This window comes from Enhydra lutris, unplaced genomic scaffold (assembly GCF_002288905.1).
Source record: "Enhydra lutris kenyoni isolate GAN:26980312 unplaced genomic scaffold, ASM228890v2 scaffoldscaffold21, whole genome shotgun sequence".
NCBI classification, from domain to species: domain Eukaryota; kingdom Metazoa; phylum Chordata; class Mammalia; order Carnivora; family Mustelidae; genus Enhydra; species Enhydra lutris.
The window spans coordinates 8,481,802-8,499,941 of NW_019154105.1; the positions used below are offsets into that span (position 1 = coordinate 8,481,802).

The 18,140-nt window shown below is 39.1% G+C and overlaps 1 protein-coding gene across 2 annotated transcripts in view; it reads right to left on the reverse strand.

Moving 5' to 3' along the window:
- The window catches only part of LOC111149085 (methylenetetrahydrofolate dehydrogenase (NADP+ dependent) 2 like), a 112,126-nt gene that overhangs the window by 57,157 nt on the left and 36,829 nt on the right, over nt 1-18,140 (reverse strand). For both annotated transcript variants that reach the window (XM_022505998.1, XM_022505997.1), the window contains exon 5: nt 14,633-14,725. In XM_022505998.1, coding sequence (XP_022361706.1) covers nt 14,633-14,725 — 93 coding nt within the window. The remainder of the gene's footprint in view (nt 1-14,632; nt 14,726-18,140) is intronic.

Here is an 18,140-nt window from a genome sequence, read left to right on the forward strand (position 1 = left end):
CAATGTCATAATTAGTGAATCATTGTTTTTTTGTCTCTTTGAGGTTTGGGGGGGGGAAGTTCTCCTTTCTTTATGTAATTGTTCTAGGATTAGCAGGTACCAACTAGTCTCCATCTAAAGTTTATAGACCAGAATCCTTAATGAGACACATTTGATAAGAAAATATTTAATGAATATGCAAAAATAAACATTAGGTTAAAAAATTTGGATTTGGGGACGCCTGGGTGGCTCAGTTGGTTAAGCAGCTGCCTTCGGCTCAGGTCAGGATCCCAGCGTCCTGGGATCGAGTCCCGCATCGGGCTCCTTGCTCGGCAGGGAGCCTGCTTCTCCCTCTGCCTCTGCCTGCCACTCTGTCTGCCTGTGCTTGCTCTCTCTCTCTCTCTGACAAATAAATAAACAAAATCTTTAAAAAAAAAAAAAATTTGGATTTGATTTATAAATTAAATCCTTGGCCATCAGAGTCATACAAAATTTTTTTTTAAGTTTTTCCAATTGAAACATGTATTTTGCTAGAAACAAATATGGGTCTATGACCAAAAGCAATGAAGATGAAGGGATAATTTTGCTTTTTTTTTTTTTTAAGATTTTATTTATTTATTTGAAAGACAGAGATCACAAGTAGGCAGAGAGGCAGGCTGAGAGAGAGGAGGAAGCTTTCTGCTGAGCAGAAAGCCCGATGCGGGGCTCGATCCCAGGACCCTGAGATCATGACCTGAGCTGAAGGCAGAGGCTTTAACCCACTGAGCCACCCAGGCGCCCCAATTTTGCCTTTTCTGAGACAGATTATTAATTCCTCAAGAATGTCAGCATCACTCAGGGAGAGTATGCTCTTTATCATGGCCACACATTATGAAAGGGACATACATGGTAGACCGTGTTTTAGAAAAGCAGAACTGGAATAAAGATACAGTGATACCCTACTTGGCAGGGGGAAATGCCAAGTTTTTTTTTTTTTTTTTTTGAATACACGATTGTGAAATGTGATTTACTGGCAGAGAGTTATAGAATTGTAGTCACAACTCTTCAAGATTTGCAAATTTAAACTCATGCTAGTTTTTTTCTTGCTCCAATATGTTCCTTTGGTTCTACTAAAAAGTGTTATTAATAAAATGCAGAGTGTGACCAACATAACTACCATGTCTTGAGAAACAGTTGTGCCGTACGCATCTACTATATAAGGCTAGTAACCTAACTGACCTCTTAGGGATGCTGTGAGATTTGAATAAGACAATGTTTCAGAACTGCTTAATAAATATTTGTCATAATAATTATTAAAATAAATATGAACATTGGCGTGTGTGGCTGGCTCAGTTGGTGGAACACATGACTCTTGATCTTAGGGTTATAAGTTCGAGCCCCACGTTGGTATACTTTTTGGGTGAGATTACTTGAAATCTTAAAAAATAATTAAAATAAATATAAGGAACACTGATATTTAAATAAAATAATGAAATGCCTATATTGAAAACTCTATTCAAAGATTATTTTAAATCTGTTTGATAATCACTACATTAAAAAATCATACTCAGAAATGAGAATGTGTTAATTATTTAATGTTATAGAAAAAAAAAAAAGTTAATATCCCTGTACATGCTTTTTAAGAGATATCAAGAACTAGCTAGTGCTGGAGATAAATTTGAAAGTAAATAGGTTTCCCTAACATTTAAAATATTTGTGTAAGGGGAAAAAAAAGAATGTGCTCCTATTTCTTACAAAGCCTGTTACAGTTCAAATACGGATTTGCCCTTAGCTGACTGAAGCAGAAGGAGGCATTCATGACACGGGTATAGCCCCTGGAGCGTGAAGCAAGAAGAGCTTCAGCAACAAGGAGTGTTCCAGACAGCAGGGCAAAGGTGGAGGTCAGGAGCTCAAAGGAGAGCAGGTAGAGATTTCCCTTTCCTATCTCTTTCCCTCATATTCTTGCCCTGCTCCATTCTCTCGGTGCTAACTGAAATCTAGATGATTTCTTTCTACTATATTTTTGAAAATGAACAGAAGAGCCACAATTACCCTCAGTTTCAGCATCTCTAGGTCTTTCCATTTCCCATCTCTCTTTTTTAAAATAAGCTTTACTGAGATGTAATTTATACCCCATACAATTCATCTAGTCACATTTCTTTTCATTTCTTCTTTTCTCCCAAGAAGAGCCATTTATTTTTTTATTATGTTCAGTTAGCCACTGTGTAGTACATCATTAGTTTTTGATATATTATTCAATGATTCACTAGTTGCGTATAATACCCAGTGCTTACCACAATCTGTGCCCTCCTTAATACCCATCACCTTGTTACCCCATCTGCCCACACCCTTCCCCTCTGAAACCCTCAGTTTGTTTCCTAGTGTCCATAGTTTCTCACAGTTCATCTCCCCCTCTGATTTCTCTGCTTCAGTTTTCCCTTCCTTCCCCTATGGTCCTCCATGCTATTGTTTATGTTCCACATATGAGTGAAAACATACAGTAATTGTCCTTCTCAGCTTGACTTATTTCACTCAGCATAATCCCCTCCAGTTCTATCCATGTCAATGCAAATGGTGAGTATTCATCCTTTCTGATGGCTGAGTAATATTTCATTGTACTTATGAATCACATCTTTATCCATTCATCTATTGAAGGGCATCCTGGCTCCTTCCATGGTTTGGTTATTGTGGACATTGCTGTTATGAACATTGGGGTGCACATGCCCTTTCTTTTTCACTACATCTGTATCTGTCGGGTAAATACCCAGTAGTTAAATTGCTGGGTCATAGGGTAGCTCTATTCTTAACATCTTGAGGAACCTCCATACTGTTCTCCAGAGTGGCTATATTAGCTTGCATTCCCACCAACAGTGTAAGAGGGCTCCCCTTTCTGCACATACTTGCCAACATTTGTTGTTTCCTGTTTTGTTAATTTTTGCCATTCTAACTGGTGTAAGGTAGTATCTCACTGTGGTTTTGATTTGTATTTCTCTGAAGACTAGTGATGTTGAGCATTCTTTCATGTATCTGTTAGCCATTTGTATGTCTTCTTTGGAGAAGTGTCTGTTCATGTCTTCTGCCCATTTTTGACTGGGTTATGTGTTTTTTGGGTGTGGAGTTTGAGAAGTTCTTTATAGATCCTGGATATCAGCCCTTTATCTGTAATGTCATTTAAAAATATCTTCTCCCATTCCATGGGTTGCCTCTTAGTTTTGCTGACTGTTTCTTTTGCTGTGCAGAAGCATTTTATCTTGATGAAGTCCCAACACTTCACTTTTGCTTTTGTTTCCTTTGCCTTTGGAGACATGTCTTGAAAGAAATTGCTGTGGCCGATGTCGAAGAAGTTACTGCCTGTGTTCTCCTCCAGGATTTTAATGGATTTCTGTCTGACAATGAGGTCTTTCATACATTTTGAGTTTATCTTTGTGTATGGTGTAAGATGGAGCCAGATAAGACTCCGAATCGCCAAGGGAATGTTGAAAAAGAAAAACAAAGCTGGGGGCATCATGTTGCCTGACTTCAAGCTCTATTACAAAGCTGTAATCATCAAGACAGTATGGTACTGGCACAAAAAAACAGACACATAGATTAATGGAACAGAATAGAGACTCCCTCAACTCTATGGTCAACTAATCTTTGACAAACCAGGAAAAAATATCCAACAGAAAAAAGAACAGCCATTTAATTAGCATATGTGGCGCCTGGTAGGAAATGAGCCATTTCAGTTTAGTAAACATCTCCCATGCTCCTTCACTTCTCTGTCATTAAAAAGTCAACAGCCTCAGAAGACAAATGGACAGCAGGCAAAATCTCTCCAGGAACAGGGAATGAGTCATCTTAAACAATTTTTTATTTTATTTTGTAATTATAAAATAAATATCTCTTGGAGAATTTACTTGGAGAATTCAGAGGAAGATGAAGAAGGAATCAACATTTATCTATCATCTATTATGCATTAGCCAGAAGTAACTACTCCTCTCAAGTTGTATTTTTTCTTCCCTCTTTGTTTTTCTGTTTGTCAATGAGTGTGTGTGTGTGTGCACGCATGTGCGCCTATTTGGATTTCTACCATAGATGCAATCAAATATAATTATTTTCAAATACAACGGGCCATAAGAATTCCTTTTGATTACTACACCATCATTCACAGTAAATGTTCCCATATTGTTGGGTGTTTAGGCTGTTCCCAACTTTTTGTTATCACAGATGAATCTGTGATGGACATCTTTGAATACAGTCTCTGTAAACCTCCTTATAATTCTTTTTTTCCTAAATATTTTATTTATTTATTTATTTGTTTGGAAGAGAGAGAGTGTATACTTTAGTGGGGGGAGGAGCAGAGGGAAAAGCAGACACCCCACTGAGCATGGAGCCTGATGCAGGGACTAGAAGGGGGCTCCAATCCCGGGACCCTGGGATCATGACCGGAGCTGAAGTCAGATGCTTAACCAACTGAGCCATCCAGGTGCCCCTATGATTCTCTTTAGGATAAATTCCTACATGTAGTATCTTGGGAATTGACATAATGTCTGTTGATAAGCTTATATCCAAAACAAGTTTTTAAATGTATTTATTTGTATCTGAAGAAATTTACTAACTAATCTAGTTAACTAGATTAGTAACTAAGCTAGTTTACTAACTAATCGAGTGCCTGTGGTAAACTAATGCCATTTTCTGAGTTCTGTCCAAACCATCCAGTTGCCTTTGCAGAGCTCCCACTAGAAAGTCAGAAAATTTATCATAGAAGAGGAAACTCCTTCAAATAGTTTTTTATTCAAATAAAGTAAATTTGAGGTGATAGCTTAATGACCTAAAAGAACTTAGGGTACTCTTAGTATACAAGAAGGAATTCTCATTCATTCTGACATGGTATGCCACATTATTTTACCACAAATATCCTGACCAACTATCTTGAGAAGAACATATATTATAACATATCCTTTGGGGGCGGCCTTGTGATTCAGTCAGTTAAGTGTCTGCCTTCAGTTCGGGTCATGAGCCCGGGGTCCTGGGATCGAGTTCCACATCGGCCACCCTGCTCAGTGGGGAGTCTGCTTCTCCCTCTCCCTCTGCCCCTCCCCACCTGTGCTCTCTCTCCCTTGCTGTCTCTCTCAGTCAAATAAAAAAATAAAATCTTTTAAGAAAAAGTATCCTTTGTCGTGTGAGTGTCTATGTGCCATGTGTGTTCACATTTGTATGTGTGTGTATTTTCTAAAGAAAAGGAATCATCCTGGAAATTTTAAAAATAAGTGTAAGTGGGAATTATAAGACACAATAGAAACTCAATAGAAACATTACTGAAATGTCTGATCCGATATTGAGCACCATCTCGAACTGAAGGGCACATACTGGGCTCCTAGACTGGATTGCCGGCAATCCGCACACTCAGAGAAGAACTATGAATTAATTGAGTTTGTTCCAACCACAGTCATAAAGCCCACATTCATACACAGTCCTCATTAATTCTCGGGTTTTGTAACAAAGGTAAGTCATTCTAAAATAAGCAATTATTAATGAGCCAAATCAGAAATCAGTTTGGGGGCAAGGGACTTAAGCTTAAGATGAAGGGCCAAGCCAGAAACCTTTCTCTGACAGCAGAAAGGGGTAAAAAGAAAGGACTTTCATAGAAAGCTACCTGAGGAGATCTGTGCCAACACACCTTACTTCTCAGGGCTCTCCTTCAAAACCAGAGCCACACCTGATGCAGTGAGCTGGGGCACAGTCAGAGTCCACACAGAGCGTTTCAAATACCGCCTCTGTGCAGATTATCACACAAGGGTTGATAGGTGACATTTTGATCCCCCATTTTTTTTTTTTAATTTTCAGTTTTTCTGGAGTTTAATGAGATGAGTGGATGTTACTGCAAAGCCACAACTAATAACGACTGGCTACAGATCTAATGAAATCATTTCACTTTCTGCCAGTCAACACACGTTCGGAAGAGACATCCCACAGCACCACACGCTCTGACTCTACCGCAGGAATGATGACTTCACCAAAGGAGGGCTCAGCTTCTTACCCACACTAGGAAGGAGAGCTGTGGTATTCTCCTGTTCTCTCACTGAAGACAGTCATCGTTTCTCGGTTGTTCCCCTGCCGCCTCCCTGCCTCGCCTCTGAACCCTGCAGGTGCGAGCTCTGAGTCAATGATGCTGATGCAATGCCACAGGAAGCCACTCTGAAGTGGAACAGCCCCAAACAAGGCCTGATGGAGAGTCGAGGGCTGAATGGACCTGGAGGAGCTCATCTGCCTCTCTGAAGGGCCTCCTCAACTTCCAAGAAAAAAGCTTGGAACCAAGATAAGCACCTGCATTCTAAAGAAGGAAGCGCGTTCGTTCAGCAGCGAGTTTTCTAGTGTCCAGTGCCAGCCAGGTTCTTACAAAAGTACAACGATAAACAGGGCACAGTCCTGGTTATGGCAGGGCACTGTGCCATGGGAGTCTCTTCGAGGCTGTCCCCTTGATGCTGTCCCTGTAATTCTCACTATTCTGTACCCAACACAGACCTCTGTTTCTCCGTTCTGCTTTTCCTCTTTTATTCTGCTACACTTCAAAATTCGCATGCAGCTGTCTTCGACTCCTCCCACACCCGCTTCCTTCTTCCGGCTCTTCCTTGTGCTCACACCGTACACCCAGGATGCGAAGCGACAACATCCTTCCAGTCTACTTTCTGTTTTTCCATCTCACTTTCAATGCCCCCTGTATTTAGAGCCACGTCAGCATTACTTCCAGCCTCATCCCCCCCCCCCCAGAGGCTACCAGAGGGACCCTTCTAGAATTTAAATATGATCATGTGATTCCAGTGCTTGTGACTCTTTGAAAGTTGCCCCTGGCCTACAGGATAGAACCGAAAGCTCTTCATTTCCTCTGCTGTCTGGACTTTCCGAAAGACTCAGCCTCATCATTCACCACCCACAGTCAGGCATCTATCATTTCAACAGGCATCTAATATTTTCTTTGATACCTGTGTAGCGTTTTAACCCCTCCAATCTGCCAGAAGACCCCTTCCCTGGGTTTCTGCCCCATGACTCTCTGTTTGTTCCGTGGGCTGGGACCCAGCTCCACCATTTCATCAGGGGCGGTGAAGCAGGGTGGTTATCCCTCCTCTGTGGAGCTCGCTCCCCGTCTCTCTTGCTCTCAGTCCCTCTGTGTCTGTCTCTCTCCCTCTTTGGGTGCGTCTCCATCCTTTTTGGTCTCTATATATCTCTCTTGGTCTTAGTTTCCATCTCTTTTGGTCTCTGTCTTTGTTTCTCTTTCTCGGTTTTTGTCCTTCTTGGTTTCTGCCTCTCTGTCTCTCTTTCTGTTTCCCTTTTTCTAAATGATGGATAGACAGCCAGACATACACAGACACACACACCTCTCTAATACTGTATTAGTGAACCACATTACACTAGTCTGTTTGTACATCATCTTTTTCTCTACTAGACTCTGAACTTCTCAAGTTCTGGAACCAAATTTTACATAGCTTTGTTTTTCAGTACCTGATGGAGGGTCTAATATAAGCAGTGGCAAAATTAATATCTGTTGAAATCACACTTAACTCACTACAGCACTGCTTACAGTAGCAGTAAAGGAGAAACAGCATGTGTGTCTATCGACAGAAAATGGACACTCGGGCAGCTGAGTATTACACAGCCAGTGCCACATGTATTTGCATAAATACATCTCTAAAACACAATGTTAACCAGAACAAAATAAGTTTGCAGAAATGTACAGCATGTAGAAATTAAAAACATCGATAATGATATTCAGATCTGACAAACTGGTTGCTGGTGTCTAGGGGGTAACATTGTTCTTTGGCTCAGTTTTATGTGCATTTTTGATATTTTGTCATGTAAAATTGTAAAGACCTGGCCATAAAAACATCACAAAGATCATGCCAATAGCTAGAGATACTGTCTTGAAAAGGTTCTTCCTCCCTGTGATACACACATACACAATCAAGTAGAATTAGCCATAAATGACATATCATTTAACACTTTAAAATATATTTCAGGGGCGCCTGGATGGCTCAGTGGGTTAAAGCCTCTGCCTTCGGCTCAGGTCATAATCCTGGGATCAAGCCCTGCATCAGGCTCTCTGCTCAGCGGGGAGCTGCTTCCTCCTCTTTCTCTGCCTGCCTCTCTGCCTACTTGTGATCTCTGTCTGTCAAATGGATGGATAGAATCTTTAAAAACAAACAAATATATATATATATATACACACACACATATATATTTCAAAGGAAATATCTATGTTTCCTCATAATAAAGACAGATCTTTGATCTAATTGCTCTTTACTGAAGTTCTCTGGGATACTGCTGTTGAACACTTACTTTACTCAAGAAAGGAAGTAGATACATGTGTAAAGAGAAGACCCTCCAAAGAAAAAAATCAACCTCTGCTTCCCAGAGGTTACTTGATAACAAGTAAAAACACTTGGGTGACGAGAAGGTAAGAACCCCTTTTTCACAGTCCATGCAGTCATAACAAGTTAAGAACAAAATATATATAGCAAGTTAAGAAAAAGAAATAAAGCCTTGGGATGCTTCTTAGATGCTGAATTTGGGGGGGTGTTTTTGCTTATTGGAGGTTAACATGGATCAAGGAAAAATGTACAAGTTCATACGCGACTTTTACAATCCACATATCCAATTACTGGCAACTTAAATAAGCCTTTTGGTGCTAGATGACAAATTCATGTATTTTCATTTAAAACATATTGTAATTTTAGTCAGAGGGTCACAATACAATGTCAGACTGAAGGGAAGGGAAACTATGTTTATTTCAGACCAGTTCTTACAGCAGCCTGTACCACTAGTATTAGTATCTCCTTTTTACAATAGTTGAAAATGCAGCCCAGAGAATTAAATGTGATTTTTAAGATTAAAACTCAATTTGCACCCAGATCGTCCTTACTTTTAAAAAATTTTTAAAGATTTTATTTCTTCCAGGGGAGGGGGTAGGAACAGACAGAGGGGGAAAGAAAGTCTTTTTTTTTTTTTTCTTTTTTAAAGATTGTATTTATTTGAGAGAGAGAGTGAGTGAGAACAAGTGGGGGAGGGGCAGAGGGAGAGGGTGAAGCAGACTCCCACTGAGCAGGGAGCCTGCTGTGGATTATGCACGAAGCTTTAAATATCAGTTTTGTTTTGGAGAATACAAGTAACCATTCATTAGCAAACAATTAAAGACCAATCTAATAAATATTACATGTTCCTTGTGCACATAATCCTGGGTGTTTACAAAGATGTCCCCAGTTGTTTACTGCAATGTTTATAATAGTAAAAAACTGGGAGCAACCTAAATGTCCAACCATCAAGAACTGAATAAATAAATTATACTTACAGCAGAGAATGCTACAAAATCAGTAGAAACCATGCTTTAGAAGGACGCATCTGATGAGGAAACATAGACAGTGTAGAGCCATAAAATGCAAATTGTCCATGCAAGGTGAAAAGAAATGTGTAAATATGTATATTTCCATGGAAGTATAAAATAAGGGAAGGCTCATTATCACACTGTTAACTGCGCTTGGCTTTGGTTAGATTATTGTGCATGTTTGCTGAGTTTTTATGGTAGGGATGTAGAAAATAACCAATACTCAGGAACATAACAATAATTAAGCACCCTGTCATACATTGATGAAGCCTATTTGTTGTGGATTAGGGAGGCTCTAGGGATGGGTTGGGGAGGGCTACAACTGGGGAGGGGGAGGATGTGGGGAAAGGGAGAGGGTGACAGACTGAGAGGGTGGGAAAAGGTCTGTGAGAACAAACCCCTTCCCCTAAGTACCTCTCCCCTCCATAACCCCTCACAAAGTCAGACTGTTTCAAAAGATGGTGGGAACGAGGGGCGCGTCCAGGGATAACAGAACGCACAGCTATGAGCAAAAGCAGGTATCATCCCAAGAAGCCACAAATCTTAAGTAAAAAATAAAGCTTTTATGAAGTTAGTCTCTTATCGGTAAGTCACTTCCTTTATTTTTTTTATGTTTATGAGGACCAGTCCACTTTCATACTATGTTAATATCAAAGTGACCAAAGGTATATGCCTAAAGTTACACCGAAGTTGTAGGTTAACAACCAACTGATTTATTGTTTCTAAATTTTTGTTTAAATTCATGTGCAGTGGCCTAAGAAGGAGTAACATATAACATATTAGCATATAATACTTACTGAGTGTTTACAATATGCTAGCCACTGTGCAATGTTCTTTGCCAGGATTGGCTTTAACAACACTACATTAGAGATTATGATTCTTCCCATCAAAGAGACTGAGGCTCAGAGATGGGATGACTTGACCAAGGTTACAAAATTAGCAAGTGGCAGAGCTGGAATCTAAATTCTGGAATTTCTGCTCTAGCAAGGCCTGGGCATTTACACTACTCTGTAAAATAACTAATAAAATTGAGACAAATGACACATTTAGGAATGAAGGAAGGACTTCTAAGTGGAGAAACAGAGGCTGAAATGGCAAGACAGAGAATAAGAATTGGGATATGCAAAAGACAATGGCACGAGCGGTGGATGGTGGAACCGAGGATTTCCAGGCCTCACCCTGGGAATTTCTCAGTGTCCTGGCACTCGCTCGAAGGAAGAGGAAATCCAGCAGAAGGAAAACTCTATTGAGAACCTAAGATGATGTTTGATGGGAGTGTGTCCAAGCTTGATGATACAATGGGAGAAGTCGTGAAAGAAGTTGGTCGGTCACCTTTATTTCATGACGAGTAAGTAGGAATACTCCAAATTACTCTACTGAATTGCCTCTTTATCCTGTTTTGTATTACAGTGTCTATCATTAAAAGTGTTGCAATAGAGACGCGAGAGTTACGGCTGCAGAGTTCATTCATCCTGCCGGAGGGGACGGCTTAGTGGCCCAAATGCCAGCTGTCACCAGCTATGACACTCTGCACCCGCAGGTTAATATGCAAGTGGCACTGACTCAGCAGCTCATCTCCCGAACGCAGCTAGTTCCACAGTTCACTCATACTGGTGGAGGGTCTTTCAGACCGTGTCTGGAAAAAACCTGTCTGTCCTGCTTGAAGGATGAGGATCCCTAGAACTGTTACAGACTTAGGATATCCCCCAGTGTCCTGCAAACATGAGAGAGAAGTGAATCAAAGGGTCTTCTCATACTCTCTCAGCATGGGTACCCTATCCTGGCTAGCTTTCCCTTCTCCTTTTTAAAAAATATTTTAGTTATTTATTTGTCAGAGAGAGAGAGAGAAAGCCTAGGCAGGGGGAAGAGGAAAGGGAGAAACAGGCTCCCCACTGAGCAAGAAGCCTGACGTGGGACTCGATCCCAGGACCTCGAGATCATGACCCGAGCCAAAAGCAGACACCCAACCAACTGAGGCACCCAGGCACCCCATCTTTCCCTTCTTTATCAGTAGCCTCACACAAAGCCAACACAGCCTTCCCTTAAACCATTCCTTTCAATTCAACCATTTAATATTCTTACTATATTTTAGATGTCTGTACTAGTGTCTTTCATCATCGCCTTCTTATAATTTCTTAAGCTCATTATTTCAAGTCAAATCAGTTCAGTTATCCACTTTATGATACAAACTGCTCTTGTATGTACAAATCTTTCACCTTTATGACCTTTTCAACTTACTTTATAACGACAAGCTAGGAATGTTTAGTAGTTACAAAAAATCATGCTACCACTATGTGAATCAATCAGTAGCTAGAATGGTTCTTTATAAAATTATATGCTTAAAAATTTATCGTCTAAATTTGTATCAATTTGAAGTCCTTGTTCCAGTTGTAATTTCAAAATGAATACAACACACGTTAATCGAGTACTCACTGTGTGTCAGATTTTGTTTGAGGCACTTATATACCGCATTAAAAAAACAAAAACCAGTTCCGTCCCTACTACAGTCTAGTGACGGTGACGGACAACCATAAACAGATGTTAAGGGCCATAACCATGGTCCAGGAAAGTCCCCCAGATTCATTCTCTCTGTGAACTCAGAGGTTTTGAGAAGAGACTTGAAGTTTCTTACTTCTAAATGCATAGTTTGACAGAATCTGATTTTCAAATTTGAGCTTCTAAATTAATCTAAATCCTGAATGTGCAGAGATTTGTTTTAAAAAGGAAGTGATACATAGTTAAACCTATAAGGACAGGACCATGGGAATTTGAGAAACTGGAGGGGTGAGCTGAATATTAACATATGCTAATTTTATTTATGCCTCAGGATCTTTACACAATGATTTCCTTTTTTGCTTTTTTCTTCTGCAAGCCCATTCCGAGATTTCATCACTACATTCTTCATTGTCATCCCTCAGACGTTATCAATCTTTCTGATACATCACGCACCACTCCTCCTTCTACTCTACCTGACTCTTCGATGGGACTACTTCCATATATGCTGACATTCTAGTTATGCCAACGATCCAGCCCTTCCTTTTCCAGCTACCTCTGCCATTAGATCACTATCTCCTTCTTTAATACCCACTGCTAATTGTATTTGTTTATTTCCCACACAGAATGCGAGATGTGCTTCATTTTAGTAAGATTTCAGTCCTACTGTCTGGTGATATGGAATTTCTTTTTTATGTTAACTTGCTCCTTCTTTATAATTTCACTGTAATTTACCGATATCGACATACTTTATCCTTAAATTCTACAGGTGATTAGTAAGGGCAGGGAAATGAGCAATCTTTAGTTATTTCTTATAAGCTCTCAATTTTCTTCCCCCCAATTTCCCATTATCCAAATATTTATTTATTTCTTCAGGACGACTGCAGGGTCATCTACGGGGCTGTCTTCCAGCATTCAGCATATCTTTGTGTCTAGTGACTGGCATTAGGACTGGAATACAAGGCCTGTTCACACTACATTCAAAATGTCCTCCAGCCACCACCCGGAGGGAGTGTGGTGAAACCCGTGGAATGTTGATCCACCATGGCTGTCTACGTCAGCAGCCACCTGCCTGGCGCCCTCTGGTGGTGACAGGATGCCCAGACTGGGATGGCCACTAGACAGAACCTCAGTACTGCCTCTGCACCTGCTGGCTTGAGTACCTCCTGGCTTCTATTTTATTAATTCGATATAGGCTTGGTCCTTCCCTTCTCTTCCCTTCATTTTCCTTTTTCTTTTCTCATTTTATTGTTTAACACCTCGTACTTAGTGCTGATTTAGGCCTTTACAGAGGAGCATATGGTGAGGGTAGAGGAGACACTGAAGTGTGATGACAGGGGTGGCCATAATGACTGGGACATACAGCTTGCTTTAATCCCAAGAGAATGTCGCAGTGCTTGAAGAGAGAATCGCCTATCTTCCATTTCCCACGACAAGAAAACACAAGCTGAACGCACATCGGGGGATTTTTATCTCACTAGAAGAAAATATCCATTCAGTATTATAACAGAGAAACAGAAACTAAGATCAACTGTGAAATATTCTTTACAAGTTGTTAACATTAGAGTCAAGTAGCACCTTCTTAAGATAATGTAAATTTCATTCTGTCTAAAGTCTGAGATGAACAACAATGACCCAACGCCCCTCTACTCTCCAGATTCTGACTCTGGCATGTGAATCCAAGTGTTTCTAAAAAGAAGTCAGTTTAATATTCATCTTCTATGAATATATCAGTTGCTGTGGCAGTATTTCACTTAACGTTATCTGGGGTACGAAAAAGTTTATTGCTTCTCTAAATGTCTGTCTTCCTTCTGTCAATCCCATTCAAAAATTTGCATTCAATATCACCTGAATATACAGTTACTCAGAAAAACTGGAAATGTGGTTAGATGTACCAGCTTATTGGGGACTTCCTAAAAAGAGAGTATTTGTATTTTTACTCTATCAGGATGCAAATTACTCTACCTGGAGTCATCACACATATATTCTGAGTTCCAGAGAAGGGCCTATATCAGAATAAGAAAGTAAACTAAATTTGAGCTATCATTCTCTTCATCAAACTCAATTTCTTTTGGAACTTCTACTCTTCCTTTACAGTTTATAACCACCCAGCAATTCAAATGTAAAGTCTAGAAATCACCAATAATATCTAATTGATAAACAAAATGAAAAAGGCTCTCATTCAAGCCCTGGATAAAGCAAGAAGAGTCACAATTGTCTTCAATGTAGAAATATTATGTGGCAAGAGTAGAGGTAGAAGTACAGGGTAGGATTATTTTGTATGCTTCAAATATAAAACAAATTATGAAAAATCCTTGATCCCATAAATGAAAACCCAATACCTCTTCTCTGTTCCTCCTTCTCAAGTCCACACTCTGACATAGTTTAAGCACTCTTAAAACCATAAGCCAGGCCATGTCAATCTCCTGCTCTCAGCCATCCTTGGCTTATATCAAAGTCCTTCCCAAGGCCCTACATGAGCTAGCCCTGGCTATCTTTTCAAGAGCATTTCCTACCCGTCTCCCCATAACTCATTCACGTTTAGAATCAACCGTGTCTCTGAAGGAACTGACAACATGCATGTTCATTCTTGTGCTTAATCTGTCATTCCAAAGGCTATTTGGGTTTTCCAAAATGAAGTGACAAAAGTCGTAGGCACAACGAGCCAATATAATAATTGCCAAGAGACAAGATCCGGTCGAGGGAAGTTAGTCATATGTATGCCTAACTCTCCCAAGAAACTGTTTTTACGGACATGTCAGCAATTAGGGCAGGAATTGCTCTGCTGATGACATTTCACCAAATTAACAGCCACCGAAGACTTACCAGCAGCTACTATGATAATATCCGCCAGCTGAGTATGGGTCTTCAGTTGTTCTTTGGGAGTATATCTGTGAGCTATGGTCACTGTTGCATCACCTGGAATGGAGAAGAATGTCCATTAATGGTTACTGAGCTTTTTCAAAATTTATGAATGCTCCAATTCTAGAGGAGATTCATTTACAGCCTAAGAGCAGGAAAACTGCTTTGAAATTAAGAACAAATCTAGAAAAGAAAACCTAGATGACCCAGAATATCATACTCTTCAATTAACCAGCAGAAAATCAGCTAAGACCATATGAGAGTATGTGCTGACCATCATAAGAGAGCTAAAAGTAAGGTTCTAGAAACACAGCATCAGAAAGTCTGTATTGATGGGTTAATACGTAAATGCAGGGGATACTCATTGGTCTGATAACAAGGTATATAAATACTGAAAACAGCAAGATAAGGGCACCCAAAATGGGGCAATGTATTGTGGGAGCACAGCTGAGAGATTAATTCTGCGTCTTCTTTTGAGGGTATCTAGGAAGGGTTCCTAAAGGAGACAGTATCCTTTTTTTAGGTCTCAAAGTATGAGCAAGGGCATACTAGTTAAAGAAAGAAAGAAAGGGCATTCCAAGCCAACAGAATAACCAGAAAAAAATTGACTAATTTTGAAGTTGTACGTTTAGGAAATGACAAAGAGGTATAAAATAGAACAGGAAGTATTTGTACAGGCTTTAAGGAACTGGCATGTGAATAAGAGAGCTCAGCAGCCTGAGGGGTTTGCAGCACTTCAAGAGTGAGCCAAGGAAGAGGAGTGAAAGACAAGCTGGGAGAGGGAAGTCAAAGAAGAACTTCCGGTGAAGACCCAGCTGTGTGAGTCAGGGCCTTCTCTCTTCTCCTAGAACATACAAATGCTACACATTTAATGACAACAACAAAACTCCATGATCTTCATTTTCAGCAAAACTAGAAGACATATTTTCCACAGACTCCAAAAAATGTCTGAGCGTTACCCAGGACTGGCACAGCTAGCATACACCACACAGGAAGACAGGCCGCAAAGACATGCAGAGAGTGAGATGGCCAGGAGCGGCTGGTCTCTGAAAATGAGCGCAGAAACATACTGTGTGAAGGTGGAGGGTTCAGGTCAATCTCTCATCTGTAGCAAAGAGAGAAATAAATGCGGAAGAAGCCCTCTTGGATCCAGTCAACTTCATGGTGGCTGGTAACGGAGAGCTCCCATGGAGGAGCCACTTCAGCAGGAAGCAGTCTGAGTCTGTGTTAAGTGGTGAAGGAGGGATCTGAGGGAGGCCCGGCACCTCCTCCCCAACCCCCAGAAGAACTACCCTGAGAACAGCAGATCCAAGAAACCCACCTCATTCAATGGTAAGTAACAACAACAACAAAAATATCTGACACAGAATTAGTAAAAGGATGCCATCTGAAAACCAGCCCAGGAGAATCTGGGGTGTGATGGAGCCGTTCTGATTCTAGTGGTAGTGATGTGACTACATGTGTTTGTCTAAATTCATGGAACTGTACACCCAAAAGAGTGAATTTTACTCTATTTTTAAAGTAAATAAAAGAATTCATTTTAAAAATGGCAAACCCAAGGATTGCATGGATCCCTGGGTGTTATATGCAAACAATGAATCATAGAAAACTACAGCAAAAACTAATGATGTACTGTATGGTGACTAACATATCATAATAAAAAAATTAGAATGGGAAGGGCAAAGATGAGAAAGTTTGCTGATCACCTACTATCTAAGGGCTAGAATCAACAGAAAACATTTAAAGTTGATCAATCAAATAATAGAAGTATAAGAATATTTAGAAGGATAAGGTAAAACATTAAGAGATCATTTTTATCGGCAAATATAAAGTAGGAGAAAAAAGAAATGGAATCAGGGAAGAAAAAGAAAGTATTTCTATCATTTTTTAAAATTAGAGTATCAATAGATACCATATGAAGAAAAGAGAACTAAGAGTACTGTGTAAAGTTAAAACTATTAGAGTAAAAATAAACCTCCCTAAGTATCAGAAGAACCATACACAAGAAAGAAAAAATGTAAAAAATAATAAAAGCCACAAAAACAAATAGAACAGAAAATAATTACAGTTCACATCTTTTATATTTATCATCATAATAAAGTTTCCTAAGTTACCTATTTAAAAGAATAATATTTCCAAATTGGCTCACAAAGCAAAAACAAAATCTAATTCTTTACTTTATGTAAGGTATATCTAAAACAAAGCTGTTTGGAAATGTTAAAAATAAAAACTGGGCAAATGTGTAGCAGGGAAATGACAAAAAAGGTAATATGTTCTTATTGTCAAATAAAGAGAAATTTAGCATTAAATAGGACAACGAAGTACACACTATAATGCAAAGACATGATTCAAATGAGCACACAATGGCAAACATATAATATATAAAAGAGAAACATAGTTCATGCACAGAAATTACAGGGGCTACAAACTGAAAAAGAAACACATTGTATTTGCTGAATTTAATTCATCTTTCTCAATGCACAACAGATCAAAGATATAGAAAATGTACATAATATAATTAATGTTATGTGCCTGATTGTAATATATCACATTTTGAAAGTAGAACATATATTTTTTCCATGCGATCATCGAATATTTTTTAAGTGACATGATTTCAGATATAAAGAAAATTCAATTAATACCAAAAAAAAATAGCTACATAAACCTCAGATATTTCCTTTGATCACAAATCAATAAAGTTATAATTATTGAAAAAAATCAGAAATTACAAGGTTCTTCCACTGGAATTTTTTTAAAGGCCTATTTTGAATAATTCTTGGGTTGGGGCACCTGGGCGGCTCAGGCAGTTAAATGTCTGCCTATAGCTGAAGGCATGATCCCAGGGTCCTGGGATCGGAGCCCCACATTGGGCTGCCTGCTCAGCAGGGAGCCTGCTTCTCTCTCTCTCTCTCCTGCCTCTCTCCCTCAAATAAATAAAATCTTAAAAAAAAATAAATAAATAATTCTTGAGTCAGAAAGAAAACACAAAATAAGAGTATAGGATTTCTAGAAACATTTATAATGAAATTACTATATATTAGAACCTATAAAATAAAGATAAAACAAAGCACAGAGGAAAACTCATAGACCTAAATTATTATATCAATAAAATAAAATAAGAAAATCAATAACTCAACTTAAAAAAGTTAGATAAAGAACAAAAAGGAAACAAAAGAAATTAGAAGGTAAGGTGTTAATGTTAATTAAGTAAGTCTAAGACCTGTACTTTCATAAGCAGTGAGAGAATTCAACAAAATACCAAGTAGAAAATATACAGTAATAAATAGCTTTCATATGTAACAACACTTTAGAAGAAAAAGTGAAAGAGAAGACTCCATTATAATAACAATACAAAAGATAAAATATGTGTCTTAAATAAGTAAACTTAACATAAATGTGCAAAATCCATCTGAAAAAAGAAAAATCTCCAGAACAACACCAAAAGACACAAGACTGAAGAACTAGGCACAGA